At 34.2% G+C, this 23,565-nt stretch overlaps 2 protein-coding genes across 2 annotated transcripts in view; one reads left to right on the plus strand and one right to left on the minus strand.

Moving 5' to 3' along the window:
• The window catches only part of LOC142978418 (uncharacterized), a 120,820-nt gene that overhangs the window by 33,027 nt on the left and 64,228 nt on the right, over positions 1-23,565 (plus strand). The window lies entirely within an intron of this gene.
• LOC142978532 (uncharacterized) lies at positions 84-2,829 on the minus strand. Its single transcript, XM_076123012.1, has 2 exons — positions 2,740-2,829; positions 84-1,910 (listed from the first exon to the last, which is right to left on the minus strand). Exon 2 carries the CDS (start codon positions 1,889-1,891, stop codon positions 266-268), a length of 1,626 nt encoding a protein of 541 aa, XP_075979127.1. The 5' UTR covers positions 1,892-1,910; positions 2,740-2,829; the 3' UTR covers positions 84-265.

A 23,565-nucleotide genomic window follows, 5' to 3' on the forward strand; every position in this document is an offset into this window, starting at 1 on the left:
TTTATAGGTACTCGTTTATGTAGTTTTTTGTAGTTGTATGGTAATAAATTATATAAGTTGATAATAAAACACAACAATTTCCCATAATAACGTTTATTGATTAGAATAAAAACCAATTGATTAGAATAAAAAACAATAATAAAGTAAAAAATACAATAAGAAAAAGCAAAATACCCAAAAGATTACACGATTAATATATTGTAGTAAGTATAAAAAAAACATCATAGTATACAATTATGCATGTTTGTATGTCATCATTTGCTCTTTAGACGCAGTCACAATCCTCACAAACGACAATATCACCTTTTTCATTCTTGCATACGCAGATGCAAGACTTTCCATCAGTAGCAAAACATTCACAGTCAGTCTTATCGCAATTCTCACATTGACAATCATCACACTTGCAAGACTTAGTACACTTACAATAATCGCAACGCACAATCTTGCCTTGCTTATTCTTGCATACGCAAATGCAAGACTTGCCATCTGTTAAAATGCAAACGCAGTTCGTCTTATCACACTTGCAGCCAGTGCAAGCGTTAGACTTGACACACTTGCAGTCATCACAACGTACTATCTTGCCTTGCTCATTCTTGCATACGCAGATGCAAGACTTACCATCTGTAGCAAGACACACGCAATTGGTTTTGTCGCAGTTGTCACATTGACAATCATCACACTTGCAAGACTTAGTGCACTTGCAGTCATCGCAACGAACAATCTTGCCTTGCTCATTCTTGCATACGCAAATGCAAGACTTGCCATGAGTTAAAATGCAAACACAATTAGCCGTATCACACTTGCAGTCCGAGCTGTCGTTAGATTTGACACACTTGCAGTCATCACAGCGGACAATCTTGCCTTGCTCATTCTTGCATACGCAAATGCAAGACTTCCCATCAGTAGCTAGACATACGCAGTTAGCTTTATCACAGTTGTCACATTGACAATCATCACACTTGCAAGACTTAGTGCACTTGCAGTCATCGCAACGAACAATCTTGCCACCTTCTTTCTCGCATACGCAGATGCAAGACTTACCATCAGTCAAAATGCAAAAGCAGTTAGCCTTATCACACTTGCAGTCAGTGCAAGCGTTAGACTTGTCACACTTGCAGTTATCACAGCGTATAATCTTGCCGTCTTCGTTCATGCATACACAGATGCAAGACTTACCATCAGTGGCAATGCAAGAACAATCAGACGTATCACAACTTTCACACTTGCATTCATCACACTCGCAAGACTCAGTACATTGACAGTCATCGCAACGTACAATCTTGCCATCTTTCTTGCATACACAGATGCAAGGTTTCCCATCAGTCAAGACACAAATGCATCCAGCTTGGTCAGCCTTGGCTGCTTTTTCTTTAGGACTGCAAGTGCAATCTTCACAGACTTTGATATTTCCTTTACAATCGCAGCAAACGCAAATGCATTTCGCGCCTTCGCTTGAAACGCAGACACAGGTCTTGTCGCAAATTCCAGCTTCATTGCACTTGCAAAGAACTATTTTCCCATCCTTCTTGCATACACAAATGCTATCCTTTCCATTAGTAGGAATGCAGACGCACCCATTCTTGTCGCATTTCTTGAACTCCTTCTTGCATTCTTCGGCGTTGATGCAAGCACAGTCATCGCAAGTCTTGATTCCTTCGTCATCGCAGACGCAAAGGCAAGATTTCCCATCAGCAGGAATGCAAATGCAAGAGGAATCAACGCATTTCCACTCGTTTTCGTCAGTTTTAATAGGCTTGCAGTCTTGGCAAGGAACTATTTTTCCTTCTGCGTTCTTGCTCACGCAGATGAAAAGCTTGCCTGCAGTTGGTATGCAGATGCACTCAGTCATGGCACAGACGGTCTTCTTCATTGATACTTTGCAGCAAGGCATGTTGGCTTCTTCTTTTTATCTGGAAAGAAAGAAAAGGGACTATTAATATCATAATCTTTTACTATTTTGAACACAATTTAAGTGTGCCAGCGGCCAAAAATATGTACGTATTTTCAAATTTATATTATTAAGTACTAACTTTAAGGTTTATGATCTCAGACTATTGACATAGTTATTAGGTTTATTATTGTTATGCGTTTCACTGAATGATCAAAGCAAAGTTCGGTTGTATTACGATTAGCAAAACTAATATTATATGACGAAACGCAGAGGCAATTGCGTTCACTAGTCTGTAAATGATTAGAGTCTAGGTGGTCTTAAAATAGATCAAACAAAAGATTAACTGGTCGTGTTGATTACTTGCAGTCGTAAAAGGCTGTTATCTATTTATAAACATGAATGGTTATATACATGATTATATACATGGTATAGTATATACATGGTTAATTGATCTAAATATAATGGAAACATTAGATACGTATCTATTTCTAAGATTTCAATAAAGTAGAGCTAGTTTTTTCTTAGAATATTTGAAAGATAGATTTAAAGTTTCAATTTCCAGTAATAACATTGGGCTTGGTGTTTTAAAGTATAAAAGCACTCGTAAAAATAAAAACATCTCTTCTTTGTTTTGTATAAATGTAGTAATGAAATGACTCCATATTGACATAAATGGATTGTCACTACACACAGCAAAATCATTGGGAAAACAATCTAACAAATATTGGAAATATCCACACCTTACTAAACACTTAATACTCTTAATTATCCAATCGAAAATTTCAAAAAAACATTGAGTAACTAAGTAAATTACTAAAAAACTAACTAATTCAAAACCAATAACTCACCTTTCAACTTCAAAACACAACAAAACAATTATTGTTTTTAAACAACCGATTGTTATCAACGTAGGAAATAGACTGATAACACGGCTGTACTCTCACTGGTATATATGTATATGTACTAGAATGAGTGTCGAGCGCAAACTGATAACAGTAGTGTCGTTTGCAAAGTACCGAGTGCATAATGACTCATAGTGCCGTGTGTATGTTGTTCTAGAAGTAAAAACTTCTAGGAAATTGAAGGGCTTGTGGGGTGATGAAATTTTGTGTATGATTAAGTTGTTTTTATGGGGGTAGGTTTTGGTTTTGTATTGGTTTTAGTGAGGGGTTGTTTTCGTGTGGTTTAGGTAACCACACATAGTGTTTTGAGCGTAGTTATAAAAGTGGTTTTTGCTGGAAAGTCTGAATAATTTTGAATGTTATTGAAGTTTAGAGTAATTATAACGGGATAAAAGTCAGAATTACTTATTAACATCACTGTTTAGGATATAATGAAGAATATTGAGATTGAAATTAATTGAAAATTGTTTAGGACATAATAATGTATAGTAAAAATAGCGACAAAAAAGAATCTCCTACTTTTCCTAAGTCGGTTAATCAAATATATCAATTTGATCATCAATAGAACCAGTATTGTAATATTAAGATATTGAGTGTTACCTACCTCCTTAATAAACTACCTACCATTAAACCTTCATACAAGTCTATAGAAACACATCTTAATCAAACTAATACCTTACATTTTAAAATGACCAGCCCACATAAAGAAACTAAATAACACTCGACCGGAAACTTTGAACAAACAAAATAAGCCTTGGACCATTTACCGAAAAGGCTCTACCTTTTCGTCATAGTATATTGCGAATATATAACACTAATGTGTAGATACGAGTTCGTTCACGTGATATTTTCGTGGTCTTTTTGCTATTATTTTTGATAAAAAGTATCCTAATTTAACTGACAAGCGCGAAAGGTGCGAAATGTGAAAGTTTGTTCAGTACTTTAAGAGTATTTTTTTTAAAGTGTACCTTTGTTGATTTCGGTCTTTAAAAATATGCATGTCAGATTTCATCGATATCGTTCATATTTCAATGGTTTACCGCACGGCAAATCACTAAACTAAGCATACCGGACACTCAAACTTTCGAATTTATAATATTAAAATAAAATGGATACCTAATATAATCTCTAATCTATAAGATGTTTGCAAATCGGTTCAGCAGTTTCATAGATAACATTCAACAAACAACCTTACATTATTTCTTTGTAATATTAGTAAATATTTCGCAGTCCGCGTGGGCGATGAACCAACTCACCTTGAAGTCTAAATATGGTGGAAGTGACAGTAAATGTGTTCGATTATTACGAATATATTCGGTCATTGGGCTGATTACATACAAATGTATATTTAAATTATAATCTTAAGTACTTTCGTTAAGTTTTATTCTATTAGTTGTATCTGAGGCCCATGCCAAATCATGCCATGTCATATAAGAGTAGTATGTTAGTAACTGCAAACTAACGTGAGCCACCCAAAGACTGATTTAGCATTTTATTGTATAGACAACACTGAACTCAGTCTTTTAAAGTGACCTGCGATATTCAGTGACTATCAGCTCAAATAATAGATACTCGGTAGGCGAAGTTAAGCTATAGCTTGCGTCCTCTAGGATTGGCTTAACTTTCTGATCCTGTTAATTTTACCTTCGAAACAAGTTCAATTACTACTGAGTTTTTCTACAATTAGGTTGATCCCAATTGTTCAGTTCAATCCCAGTTGCTTTTTAGACAGAAAATTAAGTGAAACTGGTTAAAAATAGAAGCATACTAATTTATGACTAAAAACAAAAACAAATTTGTACTTTTTACACAAGCCACTTCTTTAGTATTTCGATATTTCTAAACTCTAAATCAAAGACATGTTTAAAAACTTAACCAAGAAATGACATCACAAAAACTATGATCGTCACAGTAAAATAATCAAACGTGAATACATTTTCTAAACATTACATCATCATCAAATATTTGCATCATCATTCTGATTTAACTAACTACTCAAGTTTTCTTTCTTAAATAACAACTATATCTAAGACTGTATGTATGGATGTGAATGACGCAAGGAAAGTTTGTAGGGATCGTACAAAGTAGTGTTATGTCTCTGCTTAGTGTCTATCCCTAGATAAAAAGGTGTGACAATAAACACTGCCTGTTTAAAAGACTATAAATAATAAGTAAAATTTGACTTCGTCCACGGATCTTCAATAAGTAAGTAGGTATAATGAGTTATGAAAAATATCAAGATTTTATACGATCACACCTAAGATTTGTTTAAAGTAAAAGACAGCGAAAAAGAGAAATTAGACATTACAGAGAAAGTCCAGCGATACTGCAATTTATTTGCATTGTAAAAGTATGACGCAATTCCTTCCTACATGCGCATGCGCATTGCATCCTTTTAGCTAAGTTCTATAGTCTGACCACTTGTTTGAGTGCCTTATTGTACGATCTACCTTCTTTTCCTGAGCCTGATTGAGTGTCTCACTGCTGAACAAAAGCAACCCTCCCTTTCCTCCTAAATGAATCTGTCGGTGGCAATCTCCGACCAGTCAGAGTTGGACAATCTACCCAAACTGCAATAATATTAATTAGCACAGTCGTTCTACGTATTTCCAAATTTAAGTAGCTGTATCTAACAGGCTACCTTCACTGTCATCAAACGTACGGGTCTCTGATGTTCTAAATTCTCACTTTTGTATACCAGACGCGAATCTTGCATACAAGACTCTCTACTAAGTTGTTGGACCATATGAAAGTGTTTGCAAAGCTGTTAGATTTTTCTTTTACCAGACGTTTTGACGCAATGGTGTAATGATGTAATATTATGAGTGGATTATGGTAATTTTAGTTATGGTATTGGGCTTGTGCAACTTTTTATTTCGAGAGTGATTAGCGACTTTAAAATAAGCATATTTTAGTTTATCAGGTTTTACCGAATTTCCTTCAATCAATGTAGGAAATCATATTTAAATATCTATTTATAGACTAACATACACACACGGGACCCTACAACTAAATAAAAGTAAAATCCTCTAAATGAGTCACACCAGCACATCAAAATATGACTATTAAACATACTGCATTTAATTTGTGTACTTATGCTAATAATAATAGTTTTTGTTTTATCAAAATCGGATCAAAATTACCGAAGTTACAGCGTTATAAAGATTCACTGCTTTTTTAAATTTGCGTTGCTTCGCGCGCTATGCGCTGACGTCACGACGCAACAGACACGCTTGTTCGACTGCGGGCGATGCGGAGTTTTGATTTGAAAAGTGATTTGCATTTAATATTTAAAGAGTCTGTGTATGTGTATGTGTTATAAATTTAATCATCGTGTTTTTTGTAAAATAAGATATCCTCGATCTCGATCGCCACGCACACAATCATCAACTAGACCCAGGTAAAGAAAGTTGAACTCGTATACTACTAATAATATTTTTGTGTGTAGTTAACAATAAAATTGAAAGTTTGTTAGAACTGGCATTACAAATAATGAGTGTTACGTACCTACCAAGTGTAAATTTGGAAAACATAGTTTAAAAATAATATTATAAAGAAAAAAGTTGTCACCCCTGCCTCTGACTTTAGTCAGGTTGATGGCTATCATATGAACGCATGAATCTACTCTGTAGATAGGTAGTCTTATATGATTGGGTGTGTAATGAGAACTTTTAAACTAACATTTTAATTTTGATATTATTAGATTTAATAAACATGGGTTCTTTTTTCAAAACAAAAAACCAACGCCAACTCAACCGCCGCGCTCGGCTCGCCGCCGCCTGTGAGGTCATTGAACTGCTTATTAAATAGTATCAACTGTTAGGTAGAAGTTCATTGCTAGGTATGTATGAACATGATATGGCATCTTGATCTTGAGGAAGTGTTCAAAAGGCAATAAACTTCTATTTAACATTTGCGCTTGACAGTATCAGAACCGGGCTTTAAGTTTTAGATTAGGTGTCTTTTACAAAAATATAAAACAGTTTACATGGTACAGAAAAAAACTATTTTTGGGGTGTTTTTTCACTGGAGTTAGTACACATAGGAACAATACAATATTTTCTAACCATTTTGTTTGTCCACTATAAGCAAAACAAATTATTTAAAGCGAAACCGCGAGAGCGCAACGAGCCTATGTAGGTATCGGCAAGTACTAACGAAATAGCAGTGTCACGAGATGACGTCACACGTCCGTGCGGCCGCTTCGCCGGAGTTTGGCGCGAGGGCCATACTTTGACGTTTAATATCTCGGTCATTTTTGAAGATACGAAAAAAATAAAAACAGATTTTTTATCCTTGAAGTACCTAGTTTTTAAATATGCTCATAACAAAAATCATTGGTGTGACTCATTGTAGTTTTCCGCACATAAAAAAGTAGTTTAATAACAATTTTACAAATTTTCCATGCAATTTCAATTGGAGTAATTAAATAAACACTTAAAATCTAAACCGGTTAAGAATCAAATTGCATACTCATAATTATCCGTATAGATTCAAAAGATTAGTCACCCATCTTTAAAAATAAAACAGCGGAATAGAAAATACTTTCCTTCCCCATTTCTTTTTTTACTTCCGTACGTGACATTCTAGGAAACGTCTAGATTCTTAGCCTATACACTACCTAGTATAATTATAAGTCTTTATCTTCAATGGTTTAGCCGACAAACACATTACTATAAGGAAATACTGCGTGGAAAGACTTATATGGTTTGAAATGGTTTTCTAGATATGTAAGTAAAGAGGAGCGTAGAGATTTGTATAGGAAAAACGGCGTCTTTTAACAAGACTAGTGTATTTCTTTGACTTGGCTGTTTCGATTCATGGCTTTGGTTAACTTCTATAGTATCAAAGTTATTCTGGGAGATAGAAGATGACGTGTAAACGGTTAAGGGGACCGCTCATTAATGCTTATTTAAAAAAAAATACATCGACTTTAATAAACCCCGAGAACTAATATAGCGCTAACCAGTCTCTTTTTCATAAACTATATCAAATATTTTATTGTAGTATCATGTTCATGATTTCAAAATTAACATTTTACATAGAAAGTTAAAGTTAAATAATTCAAGTTTGCAGATTGTAACTGGTCAAGTTTAACAGAATTTTCCAACAAGAATATTAATGTTTTTCATAAGAAGACCCAGTAGTATAAATATAATGTCTTTGACATTGAAATAACTACCTTAACCAACAATCCATCAAAACGAATGAGACAATACAATCAATATTGATCTTGACACACAGTATGTATCATCTGATGACGTCATTTATGTAAATCGCAACAATAGTCAACTGTGAACCATAATTAGTAGCGCGACCTTCCAGTAGAGCCTTCAACAGCCTTGTTGGGTGACGTTCATTCATGAGTGTAGGCATTTTAGTGATATTTTAGTATTTAGTACATGTTAGACTAGAACATTATGTCACAGTTATTGTATTGTTATATGTAGGAATGTATTCAATATAATTTAAACTTGTTTATCAAAACTTTATCCTTTTTTCAAAGGGATAAATAAATTTTACCCGTTAACGTCCCACTGCTGGGTAAAGGTCTCCTCCCTACCTAATGAGGTAGAGGTTAGGCCTTGAGTCCACCACGCGGGCCAGTGCGGGTTAAGGACTTTGCATACCTTCAAGAACTGTTGTAGAGAACTCTCGGGCATGCAAGATCGCATCACGATTTCCTTCACCATTGAAACAAGTGATAACATATTTTTTTACATATTATAGGAACCTATGAACTTAGCTAGTATAGATCTATTCTATACATAAAATCCTTACTAATGTGTTATTTTTCCTTTGTTACAGGTAATTTTCAGTACAGTTCATTCAGTTTATCGTCAAATTGGTAAGCAAAAAATAACACATGATTCTTAGCCTTAAGGATCTCGAGAAAATCTTCAGCTGAATGTTTTAATTGCGTCGAAAATTGAAAAGGCTCTATACCCGAATCATACGGACTTAAATAGTTACAAGCATGAAAAATATAAGTTCTATGTAGGTACGTTGGACAGTCAGTGAGACTTCATTATCCAGTAAATTCCCAAAAACTAAGTATGCTTACCTTAATACAGTATCTGCATATTACATCGGGGAAAAAGTCTTTTCGCATTAAAATTTGTATGAATTTGTAATAAAATCTCTTTGGTTTCAAGTATCACAAATGAGTACACGGTTCTTTCAGTGAGCTTGTGAGTTACCTAAATTTCGAGCTTTTTTATGTAGAGAAAAGATTTTATTACAAGTTCATACATAATATCCCCGACCTAATATAAATCAAGTACTATACTAAGTAAGTAGTATTTGAAATGAGTTTAACAATTAACTATTTACGACTATTAAACTAATGTGCCACAACAAAGTTTCACAATGTTTTGTAGTGTTTATTTACGTGACACATAACAATGTTTTGACAGTCGAAAATAGGCACACTGAAGGTTTCTGACCTAGTTTAAATATTACTCAGGTGGACTGAATATAGAAGACATTATTTACAATTTCACGTCAGATTTATTAATAGTTTGTTTGTTTGTTTGTAAGTAAGGTAAAGTAATCTTAAAAAGTATTAAAGTAATTTTCCAAACTATTTTATTGAACAAAACTTGTGCTGTATATCTCTATAGGCTTAAAAGATGCTGAAATGTTTCCCTTTGTCAGTTATGCATGAAAGCGAAAACTTATAATGAACGGACAAATCTGAAAGAAAGTATGACTAAGATGTCTGTTACTCTTCTATAGCTAATCGACTACTCTTATTTAGATAAAATTTGACATGGTAGTAGACTGTACATATACCTCATTTTATTTTCAAAATGTCCCCACACAAATGAACCAGCGGAAAAACTATTTAGTAACCATAAACATTTTCAATGTTATTTAAAAACCGGTCACAAATCACCGCCTATTTTCCATTTAAATCCCAAAGAATCCATCATTACTCTTCAATCCTGAGCAAGTAGGATCCTGAGGTCACATCGTGAGGTCTTGCGATGAAAGTAAGATGGTTGCTCCTCCACGACCCAGTTCCTCTGATGGCCGTGACGACATCATCTATACTAATATTATAAAGCTGTTAGAGTTTGTTTGTTTGTTTGAACGCGCTAATCTCAGGAACTACTGGTCTGATTTGAAAAATTATTTCAGTGTTAGCCCATTTATCGAGCAAGGCTATAAACTATATATCATCACGCTACGACTAATAGGAGCAGAATAGTAATAAAAAATGTTACAAAAACGGGGAAAATTTTGATACATTCTCTTTAATGCGACGCAAGCGAAGTTGCGTGGGTCAGTTAGTTCAAGATACAACAGGAATTAGCTGTAAGTCACTTTGTTTTTATGGGATTACGGCTCAATTTTCAATGGCAATTTATTTGTAGTTATAGGTATATTTTTAACACAGACTGCTCCGAACTTGTCTTTTTTTTTACGTAGTATCGTGTTTTTGTTTTTAGTTGAAATTTCCGTCGGAAAATTACTTTATTTGGCGAATTACTTTGACGTATATTCATATAAGGATAATCGGCTATTGTAAGATTATATTTACACACGAAAGTACGATAAATATAATATATGTATTTGTAATCAAATCAATGAATTACATACTGTCTATTAAATCTTAGCTCTAATCACTAGACCCATTTGATAAATTTATAAATTTTCTCTACTATCAATTAAATAGTTAGTGATAGTAATGATAACACTCTATCTTAATTCTTCTTAAGAATTTAAATCAGCTGATTAGTTAATCGTAGTTTGAGCCCTAAATCAAACCACCCTAACGTTCTTAAAACCTTATCCATACTAATATTATAAATGCGAAAGTAACTCTGTCTGTCTGTCTGTCTGTATGTCTGCTACTCAATCACGCCTAAACTACCGAACCAATTCGCATGAAATTTGGTATGGAGATATTTTGATACCCGAGAAAGGACATAGGCTATATATCATCACGCTACGACTAAAAGGAGCAGAGTACCAGTAATTAATGTTACAAAAACGGGGATTTTTTTTTTTCATTTCACCCATTCTCTCTTATTGGACGCAAGCGAAGTTGCGCGGGTCAGCTAGTGTATTTTAAACCACATAATAGTTCCCATAGTATCAAGAAAACCTCATCTAATAACAATGTGTCTCAACGTGTGTGGAAAACCTAAGTACTTAGATGTGAACGAATGCGAGCGTGTACGCAACTAGGCGTTAGGCTGGAATACACGCTACGACTTTTTTGTCGCACCGATTGACAGGCCGACACGTTTTTGTTCGAATAAGGTGTAGTTGAACTAATTATGAGCAATTGTTTGTTGAGTAATTTGGTTAGGAAATCAGTTAAGCGTGGATTGTGTCGTTACTTTGTAGTCATAAGGACATTTCGCAGCTTAAAATAATTTAAATAGTAAGGTAAACTTGTGTTTGGAATTATCATGAAAAATTGTATTTAAAGAGAGCTGCTGCTCTAGACAATGTACAAAACATGGCTCTATCAATTATGAAAATAATGAGATGAATTACAGTCTATTATTACAAGGAAATTATCACGAAAAATCTATTAAACATACTTTGCTTGACGTCTCGGCCCAGATAACATTCATCATAGTCTCACAAGTGACCAAGTATGTTTCATGTCTGATCCTTAATCAGTTAAAATTACTAATTACTAGAACCTACCTTTGAAAATATGTAAAATAACACATACGCTTCAGTTTCATCGCACTTTTACACCACTTCAAACACGAAATATGACAACACCTTTCATACCATTATTTCACAACATTACTCCACTATTACACTTATAATAAAACTCCAAAAAGGAGAACGAAAGTGTCAATTAGAAAGCACATAAAATTTTACTGCCAAAAATAATCGCAGCAAAAAATCGCATTAGATAGTCGTTCATCTGTAGGAATCCTTAAGTGTTGTGAAAGTATAGGCATATATTAAGATCTGATATAATGTAGTGGTTTATTCCTAGCCTAGTTTTATAGCTAAAGCAATTATATTGCGTAATGCAGTGATTTTCTTAGTTTATAGACATTTTTTGCATTCATTTGCGTAAGAGAGAAATAGTATGTACTGTATGTAGTTCAATAAAGTAAAGATTCGTTTTATTCGTTAGGTGTTGTATGTGATTGGAGGTGACTTATGTAAATTAAAGGTATTTCTTGTTGTCGATAGAGAAGATCGCGTCCTATCGACAATACATATAGGTATGTACCAATAGAACATCAAATTATCAAAACCTTCGAACGATCAAGATTTTTAATATTTTGTAATGCTAACCACTCTTTATAAAAAAAATGCTCGGAGAAGACCTTTGACGGCGTCGTTTGCAGTCGATGGTACTGTATTACATAATTATGAAAAGAAATCCCTGTCACAGTTCTATACTAAAGTCCCTTCGCCGCACATGTCTATCTTTATCTTCGCGATAAACTCAAAATGTACGGAACGGTCTTTTATACGGTTTTCACCAAAAGATAAAATAATTTTCAAAAAGTTTTTGTTCAAACCAGCGTAATCTGGGTAACGCTAATGGGGCTGGCCGTTAGTGAAGCTTATTAATGCAGAAATTACATAGAATATTATTTCATAAATTAATTCAATTTAAATATCTTTTAAAGCTAACCATTCTCCAATGCGAGTGCCAATTATGAAGTTTTAACTATAACATACAAAGAACAAATAGTATAATAAAAGTAAACACAGCCTATTAGACCGTGAAAGCGGAACATAACACATTAGCATTCATAGAAGATGATGTGATGATGACACAAGGAAAATGATCACACATGCACTTACGTAACTTTGTATAATATTACATATGTACCTATTGTAACACATAGAGATGGTAGCCATTATGTATATACCTTTAGGGAAGGTTCATATCTGACGGAACATACGTCGCGTATTATCGGCGCAACGCCAGAACAGACAAATGTATAGAAAAACACTCGACCGTTCACACTCAACCAATGATGCGTCGGTGCGAAGCCCATACAAATTAAGTTACGCCCGACGCATCTTCCGTCAGATATGAACCTTTCCTTACTTTTAATGAGCCAGTTTCTTCATACATATCTAAAGTAACTACTAAAGGCATTGACTTTGACTTGACATTTGATTTTTGTTTTCCTAAAACTATCAGTAAATTTGTGAAGAATTAAAGCTTTTGTTGAAATTTAGGAGCTTTGGTCAGTTGACAGACCGTTTAAGACAGAATTTGCCAATACTGCGTTGGGAGATCGTGGGTTTGATTTACTCACGGAATAAATGTATGTACGATTCACTTATAGTTATTTCTTGTCTGGTTAAACTTTCTTTAGGTTCTTTGAATGTTTGGTAAAGTCCCCAAGAAACATGAAAAATTCTTAGTGCAAAAACTAGTTGCCTTAAAAAGAATTTAACACTGTCACGTATTAAAAACCACAATTCGAATTTGTATCAATTTCAATATAAAATACGTACTTCTATTACTTACAACTTTATTTCGAAAAGTGATTCTTAAACGGCCTTAAGTCCTAAAATACAAACTAAAATTCCTTAAATCCCAGTATACCGCAAACGCAATTTTTGCATCAAAACGCATAATTTTACGTTCGTTCGTACTATTCCCTACAATGTAACCCTAAACGCAAACCGTGTATTATGGTAATGCGATATGGTATCGCGAGGCTGTAGTTTGGAAATCGAAAGTAGACTACATGTTGCGAACGAGATTGGTCTGTGGACAGTCAGGAGCAAAAGTGTTATAAATTAATTAAATTATTTATGTTCAATAGATCTAAGTGACTGTACTTATGATTGTATAGTCCAAAAACCTAGTAAAAGGCCTTGTATACAAGGTTCGTGGCTGGTAGTGGTATACAAAATTATAAATTTGCAAATAAATTGACCGCAATTTGGAAGGGTACCAATAAGAGAACAAAATCTTAGCGATTCCTTTTTGATGAAGTGTTTTTTTTTGTATAACATTACTCGCACACTAAAAACATTAAATTAGACTTTACAACTTCAAATCGGTAACAAAATGTTGTTAAAATATTTGCACGCACATATCACGAGGCCTAATAATTGCTATTATTGGTGTTACATGATAATCCAACTAAAACAATGATTTATTAGACATGTAGTGTTGTACTATGAAATAATAGACTGTAACACAATAATACTAGAAGAACGGCGCGGCTTCGCTTGCATGTAAATTTAAATCCTAATAACTAATTTTGTTAAAAAAATGAAAAGATTGAAAATAATAAACTTTAATTAACTGATCACAATAAAGCTAAGGTGTTTGTTTGTTTGGACGCACTTATCTCAGAAACTACTAGTTCTATTTGTAAAATCTTTTTGTGTTAAAGAGGCGAAAGATAGTATATAATATTACGCTAGAACTAATAGGAGATGAGCTGAAGACTAAAATCTACGAGGACTAATTCGCCGGCGGCCACTAGTTGAAAATAAAAGTAGCATCAAGTAACCATATAGAAAGATATCTACATTAACTTTCTCTCGCCAAGTACCTCGTCCCAATTATGGCAGACGAACCAGACGGCCATCAGACATTATGACGTCATTCCCCTCCCAAATATGGACACCCTGTCTATAACTGGATCTCGCCCTGTTCACATTTGGGCTTATGTACTTTTTTGTGGCGACCTAAGAAAGTATTACTCCATAGCAATAATGAACAGGTTTGATGTGCAACTTTCTTATGTAAGGCAAGTTAATAAATAACTATCATTGGGTCTTATTAGTTATTAAATATGGCGATTTTGATGGTACATTCAACTTTGTACTTTATTCTGCTGTCGCCTTGATTAGCATGTTTTACAAAGAACCAAATAAAACAATGTTAAATCTATTTCTTGTTTATAATACTTTTAATAATTAACTTCTAATGTTCACGTTCCGAGTATACGGCCAACACCACATTTACCTTAATCATATAAGTTCAAAAGGTAAACCTTTGTAAATAATAATATAATGATAGAAAAAATTACCTATTACTGTACAAAGTACGGCCTAATTAAATATTCTCCCGGAATGAGGGAGTTGCTAGGCCTTAACTCCACTACAATCGCCAAGTGCGGGTAAAAGACTTTACACAACATCTTCAAGTTTTATCTAACGTATGTACATACAAATCGATTTTATGCAAATTTTACCTATTACTTATCACACTAAACGCTTATATTACATGCTAATTTGCGTTTAAAAATAACTAACTTTAGCGACAATAATAAAGCAATTTTAACACTTATCTACATAATAGTACTTCCATTTAAGGCATTCTCTCATAAGTCTAACATACCAGACGGAGGTTTGCATAACTTTGCCTAATCTATTGCGTATTATCGTCCTAAGTACAAGATAAAGTTGCTTCAATGAATTAATAGCTATAAGGCTTGCTATACAAATATTCGGTTCGACAACAATCGGCCTTGCCGGGCGGCAAATCCGAATTTGTGTAGAGGAAATTTTGGGAAAAAAAACAGCTCGGTATCGCCGCGACTGAATATTTAAACCGAATTGTGAACGATCGGGCCCGTACGAACTACCCAATCGGCACAAGCCAAACGTGTGCAGTGGCGCAGTGGTTTACTGCGTCGGGAGGTCGTGGGTTCGATTCCCACACGAGACAATTAACTAACTCAAACGACAGTAATAAAGCAATTTTAACACTTATCTACATAATAGTACTTCCATTTAAGGCATTCTCTCATAAGTCTAACATACCAGACAGAGGTTTGCATAACTTTGCCTAATCTATTGCGTATTATCGTCCTAAGTACAAGATAAAGTTGCTTCAATGAATTAATAGCTTAAGACTTGCTATACAAATATTCGGTTCGGCGACAATCGGCCTAGCCGGGCGGCAAATCCTAATGTGTATAGATGAATGTTTGGGAAAAAATGCCGCTCGGCATTGTTGCGCCTGAATATTTAAACCCAATTGTGAACGATCGGGCACGTAAGAACTACTCAATCGGCGCGACCACAGCGCCACTGCAGGAGGTCGTGGGTTCGATTCCCACACGGGACAATTATTTGTGCGATTCACAAACAATTGTTTCGAGTCTGGTTGTTCTTTGTGTCCGTTGTTTGTATGTTTGTAAAAGTCCCCGCGACACAAGAGAAATTCTTAGTGCGGGACTTGTCTTTTAAAAAGATAAAGATTAAGAATTACTTCGAGTTGTTGTTCGGTAAAAATTGCCGAACGGAACGAATTGAATATGTGTGTAGCAAGCCTTATAATGGAGGATAAAAATCTAAAGATTGACTCTCGTTTGAGATTTATGTCAGAGTAATTGATGTGAGACGATTACTTTTATAAATCACTTATTACTATTTAGATATTATCTATTCTACAAATAGATTTTTTTTTATTGCGACCATTTTGAGTCCGATTTGTAAAGGTCAATTTTTGGTTTAAAATATCTATTACCTATTTAGAATAATATTATTGCCTCCCTATTCAACTAATTCCAATTAATTTGTTCGGCTATAATCTTTCGTTCTCGGTAATTTCAAATATTTTAATACGTTAAAAAATTCTCACTTTTCCAAGTAATTATTACGTCTATTTAATAGATTACTAGATATATAATGTAGAAATAAATCAGTTGTTACGACACAATAATCTTATGACATAATAATCTACTTCTCGTTTAACCACATTACACTAAATATTTCCTCCTTAAAATAACAAACAATATTCTAAAAACAACTCCAGTATATTACATCATAATTAACAAAACAAAAGTACTTGTGTACTCATATGTACAAAACAAACACGATCAGTGAAAGTGTCGGTCCGATTGTCTACGCACGATGACCGTTTACTGAACATTACCATGTGAATGAGTGAGTGAATGACATCACACGAGTCTGTGCGGGAATGAGCGAGGCTTTGTAGTAATTTGGTTGTAAATTAAGGAAGTTAAAATAATAAGAATTTTAAGATTTAAAATTATGATGAGAATAAGAAAGGGAATGATATCAGACAGATAAGTAAAAAATTTACGTGATTTTATGATCAATGTTATGTTTGGGAAATTTCGAGCAGTTTACACAAAATTTTAGCAAATTCAACCTTTCCTCAAAAATCGGTCTATCTATTGGTGAAAACTATTTCCAAATCCTTTAGCGGTTATGGAGAAAATACGAGTAGAAAAAGACAGCTAATTATTCCTACCGCTCACGTCATCTTTACTAAACAGCTAGTTTTTTGTCCAATTCATAAAGACTATACGGTCGTTTCTATAGTAAAAAGGACACGAAAATAACCTAAATCTATTCCATTTTGGAAGCAATCGCAGAAACAATGAATTTAATAGTCCCGAGGTCAGTTCGATATGTAATCAGAGTAAGTAATAGTGTCTAGGTACAATCTGTTGCGGCATAAATACTATGGATTACATCTGCCTTCTGACCTAACGGTAGTTCTTATCGTATAGAACTAATATTTGAATGTGCAAGTATCAGGAGTACATATCGGTTCTACTTTTATTAACTTCGATTAAAAAAAAAGAGTATTTAGCAGTGTTATGATTTTTGGAAAAAGGCTGTCATAATGGTAATCTATACTAATATAATAAAGCTGAAGAGTTTGTTTGTTTGTTTGTTTGTTTGGACGCGCTAATCTCAGGAACTACTGGTCCGATTTGAAAAATTCTTTCAGTGTTAGATAGTCCATTTATCGAGGAAGGTTATAGGCTATATTTCATCACGCTACGACCAATAGGAGCGGAGTAGCAACGAAAAATGTTACAAAAACGGGGAAAATTTTGACCCATTCTCTCTTATGTGACGCAAGCGAAGTTGCGCGGGTCAGCTAGTCAATAAGAAACCTAACGGGTATTTTTAGAAAATACAACTTTTAAGCTTTTCTTGACGTGAAACAGCGACGTTGAAATCAACTCAGTCTACGTACAGGTAGTAAGGGTTTTTTCTGTTCATAAGGTCTCGGGTTCGATTCCCGGATCGGGTACATTTACATTACAATATCTTCATTTGGAAGTCCGGCGTCAGGTAACGTTCCAGGGAAATGGCAATAAGATCGCCCTATATTACATTGTAATGGGAAAACGGGTATAACAGTTGTACTATATTCATATAAATGTATGTAAACATTGTGCTGAAAAAAAATGTAGCACATTAACAGTTTAATAGGCCTTGTACATCATAGAAATTCGTTTCCAACAGCAAAGTCTCAGCTATCTCAGCTGAGCAAAACACAGCTCATCTCACACTGTAACCTCACACATTAACGCTTAAACACTAAATAATAATGATGCCTTTGTTTCCACAAACTATTGTTTACACATTTGTTTTTAAGTTTCTCTACAGATGAGGTATTCGGAAGTTATTTACATAATATTACATACTTCATACACATATTCATAATGTTAGTAAAAGCGTTTAGTAAACTATTGTGAAGGAAAAGGAAAATTATTTAACAGTATATTACTAATTTATTACAATAACTATATTATAAATGTATTTTTGGGAATTTTAGTACGTATTTTATGTACCCTTACAAAACAATTGTCCCCTCCCGCTGCATCTGTATATTTGTTTGTTCACGATAAACTCAAAATCTATTGAATGGATTTTTTTTACTAACCGATAGAGTGATTCTCGAGAAAAATTTAAGTGTAGAATTTGTTAAGATTAACTCAGTACGAACCAGGAAAGGCCTGGGTGTAATTTCCATATAATATTTTTTTTATAAATTAACATACAGGGCAAAAGTAAAAAATTTAGAAATATCCCTAGTCATCATAGATTTCGTAAGTCCGCCGTTATAAATTAATCTAATCATAAATACGATTTAAAATCTTCAAACTAGTTGTTTGATCTTTCATCTGTCAAAACTAATAAATCATTTTACATCTGCGCAACACCGCATTAATCAACTAAAATAAACATTTCAAAATACAAATGTCAACATTAAAACGTACCATTCACTCATCGTAGTAAACACGAAATTAAAATCTGCAATTCATTCACTCGCTATTGTATCTTAAGATATATCTTTGTTCTGTAGCTCGTATGTTTCAGGGTAATTACAGACTGCGTTTTTTTAACGCAGCGACAACGCACGTTTTTGATAAGTAATTTTTCTGCACGTGTGATTTTGCAGATTCTATGGGTGTTTGTATCGATACGATCTGTATATTATACAAATTAATGTGGATGTCTTTATATAATAATAATGTTAGCCGATTTGACTTCGGCGACCATCTCGCTCCTTGAATACAAAAGGGCCACAAATCGAAAACTATAAATTTTACAGGACAGCCAAAACAAATTTTTGAAACTGTTTTTTTTAAATATTTTATATATTTATTGATTAAATATAAGATGTTAATATATCATTAGATGCGTATTTTTTAGCTCTATCTATCTACAATATAAACTTTCTAATATCTGTTACCTATTAAGAAAAAAAAGCATATAAGTCCGTTTTGCATTCAAAATTTGAACCAATATCATGATAAATATGTCAAAAATTAAACACAGTTTTGCAAATAAAAATGGTTTATTGTACATTTTTTGGTAAAAAATCGTACCAAAAAGTTAAATCTTATTAGTGTATAAAACCATGAGTGAATAGACACCAGGAAAACATTGTATTAAACAATCTAAATTAAAAAATCTTTACTTATTATTAAGTAAGTAATATAATAGAGATCAACTTTGTGCGTAACTTTCATTATTCAGTAAAATTAAACATCAATCATCATGATCAATCAATGGGTAACGTGACGGGTAGACTGAGTGCAACAGGAGTATTAAAGAAATAAGATAATGGAAAAGTTTTATTAGTTTAATAAACCTTTATATTTAGCATTCGTGGATTATTCCAAAGCTTTTGGCAGCATCAGACATTCCGCCATAGAATCATCACTCCATAACCAAGACCTTCTTAAAGATACTATGTAGAATCGAAGCTACATACATCAAACTCATCAAAGCAATATACAACAATCTCTCTAAATCCAAAGAAGCGAGATACAGGAAGACCCAAATTACTTACCAGCACCCTCGAAAAAATTTTCAGGAGCCTGGCGGCAATCAAAAGGCATTGTTGTTAGTGGCAACCAGTTAACAAACCTCGACATTGTCCTCTTCTCTTCCTTTGCATTGGAACTCGAATCAATGCTCAAAGATCTGAGCACGGCAAGCCTTCAGATTGGACTAAGTAAGAACCGTACAAAAACCCAAGCTATGACCAACAACACAAAACGTAGGGTCGAGGTAGGCGGGTTCACTTACTTGAGCCAGATAACCTCTTTTAACAACCGACGGGACAAAGAGTTCGACAAACGTGTCACAAGTGCCTGGAAGAGCTCCTGGTCCATGAAAGAGCTAATGAAAGGTACTTCCACTGTCACTAAAGCGGAAGCTCGTCGAAATGTTTATACTACCCGTCCTAACCTACGGTACCCAAACATGGTCCCTTACGGAAAACCAAAAGTAGAAACCGAAGGTTTGCCAGAGAGAAATGGAGCGTAGTATATCAGATGTAAGAAGAACAGATCACGTCCAAAATTCTATACTGTGCTCCCAAACTCGCATAGCCGATTTAGGGAAGAAGACCGCCAGGTTGAAATGGAACTGGGCCGGCCACATTATCCGCATGCATCCGGAAAGGTGGGCCCGCATATCTACCAACTGGATGCCAGAGGATGGTCATCGCAGATGCGGGAGACCTAAACGGAGATGGCGGGATGACCTAGACGCATTTGAAAAGGACTAGTCGGATCTTGCCGCTAAAAGGGCGACTTGAAAGGGAAGGGTCCCGCCTTGTCTTCCCCTGCATCAAAATGTAAAATTTTATTTCGAAAATTTTAACGAAAACTAAAATTAATATCATGCCAAACGGCCATATTTATGGCCTTCCCATTCTAGCATGCTAAAAATAATTATTTATTCCACAATAATTTAATGCAAAAGGGACGTATTTCAAAATATGCTACTGTTATATTACAAAATATAATAACAAATACTAGTGTTTGAATGCAAAACGGTCGTTTTTAGAAATATGGCACTTTTGTATTACAAAATATGGTAACAAATACTATAGTTAGAATGCAAAAAGGACGTTTTCCAAAATATGGCAGTTTTGTATTGTAAAATATAATCACATTAACTTGAAATTTGGCACCCAACACAGACGTATTTTGGATTGTGGCACTTTTTCACGCAACTGACGAGCATTTGCGTTGAATCTCCGGGCGCAACTCACAAAGTGGCTGTTTTGTACTGACATTACCTGTCGAAGTGAGCTAATGCAAAAAGGGCAGTAAGTCAGTGCAGCCATAATATAAGCAAAAATGATGGGGGTTTTTTTTTTACTATAAAATATAGGCGGTTCAGGTGTCATTTTTGCAATAAAACGATTTTCATTTTTTTTTGAGTTGTGGCCCTTTTGCATTGAAGGAGCGATCTGTGCAGTCAACTGTGCAGGAGTTTGTTTATAATGTTTAAGTGTGTGCACAATACACAAGTAAACTTTCTTATCATTATTCTCAGAGGTACTCATTTGTCGTGACCAAGGACCCTTTTATTCGTCTTTATTGAATGAAAATATAAGTGTTTTGCGCTGTCCAAGCAATTGTCTATATTGAGACTACAATGCGCCAACAGTTCTATGTATGCTTCGCATTGCGTTCAACGTGCGTTGTCGTTGCGTTTTACAATGTTTTGTGTATAAGGGCTCTTACGTGCGTCATTGTGTCGTCGCCTTTGAAATATGTGTGTGATTTGTTTGTACGTTTGTTACGTACAATGTTATGTAACTTGACTAATTGTTGTGGGAAAACTTTGTTAATCTGTGCTATGCGTGACGCGTTAAGTGAAAATCGTGTTCGCTTTTGTTCCGTAGGCTTGTTTTCTATGTGACATTTTAGGTCGAGTTAGTATTGTGTTATGTAAGAAATATTAGCGTGTATTTATTTATCCAATTGATGGTTATTTTGTTTAAACAATTTGCTGTGTGAAAATGTCACTGCATTTTGAAACTGCATTGGTTTTAAATTACCTAAGTGTACTAAATGAAAAGATTTTTCACATATACATTAAATGATATCTGTTTGAAATATCCACCCATCATTATAATTTTATTCTTCATTAAATATTTTGTACATGAGGATTTTGATGTTATTAAAAGGTTTTCCTTTCTTCATATACATTTACTTGACGCATGTTATACCTGAAGGCATACAGAGTTGTATAATATAATTACACTCACATTTCGTCATTTACAATGTTAGTCCAATATTATAGGATTCGAGCCTACTATTTCCTTACTATATTTGTCTAAATCATTACAAAATCGATAACAATCTAAAACTCTCAAAAACAATTTTACAAGTTAAGTACATAAACTGCAATCTAGTAAATTGTTCAAGGAATAAAACACTAAAACGGTTCAAGGAAACCAGTAGTTCCGAGAGAGATAACATCGAGTTATTGTTCTTCGGAAACCGCAAGGAAAGAAAGAAAGAATGCAACAAAGGTGGGAGGGAAAGTGCAAAACAATACTTATTAGGAGTTGAGTTGATGTGCGTTGTTATGTGGGTGTAGGGAACTATAGTGTGGTTTTTGAGAAGAACTTACATTTTGAGTGTTCGTAGATCGTTGTTCAATTGTCTCTACTTGTGACTGTCGAAGTGAAATATCAACTGGCTCCTGTCATTTCGACTTTTGTCTCAGTGTTTTTTGTGTATTTTTTATATCTTTTATCAATACTGTGTTATTTAACGGCATTTCAAATGCAATTCAATTCATATACAGGTACGCTATTGAGCCAAACAATAAATGCTATATTGCTTTGATAGTTTGATAGTTTAATAATAAATTTGTCCTGCATAAAAATACGCTATAATTTGCACTTTTGATTTGACTGCAGATGGTAATATTACTTGAGGCATTGACAGTAAATCAATGTACCATAACTTTAAAACCTGGAATATAAATATAATCCACGAACAAAAAAAATCTAGTATTTTTGTAAGTGATTAAGAAATCCTTAAACAAAATTCAATGCCACTACAGCTTTTAAAATCTGCATTATTTACTAAAGTACCAAAATTTCTCAACCAACATCCAACATACATACTTTACCCAACATTCTACCACAACGGTATAACACTCACTTTACCCAACATCATACAAGCACCTCCATTATCAGCATAGCCTTACAGTACCAAAAACACTGCAATGAAGAAACAAATATCTTAAGACATATCTCGAGTAAAAGTTGCACTTGCATCAGTGCAGTACGCATGCGTAATGCGCATGTTGACGTCGCATGCGCATTGAGTTCAGTTACAACCGGCTTTTGTTAAAATAACTATCGAAGGAAAAAAATCTAGTATTTTGTAAGTGGTTAAGAAATCATTAAACAAAATTCAATGCCACTACAGCTTTTAAAATCCACATTCTTCACCAAACTTTCAAAATTTTTCAACCAACATTCCACATACATACTTTAACCAACATTCTTCCAACGGTATAACACTCACTTTACCCAACATCATACAAGCACCTCCATATCAGAAAAAAACTTACAGTACCAAAAAAACTGCAATGAAGAAACAAATATCTTAAGACATATCTCAAGTAAAAGTTGCACTTGCATCAGTGCAGTACGCATGCGTAATAGTGCGCATGCGCATTGAGCTCAGTTACAACCGGCTTTTGTTAAAATAACTATCAAACGAAAAAAAATCTAGTATTTTTGTAAGTGGTTAAGAAATCCTT

This window comes from Anticarsia gemmatalis, chromosome 14, assembly GCF_050436995.1.
Source record: "Anticarsia gemmatalis isolate Benzon Research Colony breed Stoneville strain chromosome 14, ilAntGemm2 primary, whole genome shotgun sequence".
In the NCBI taxonomy this organism is placed as follows: domain Eukaryota; kingdom Metazoa; phylum Arthropoda; class Insecta; order Lepidoptera; family Erebidae; genus Anticarsia; species Anticarsia gemmatalis.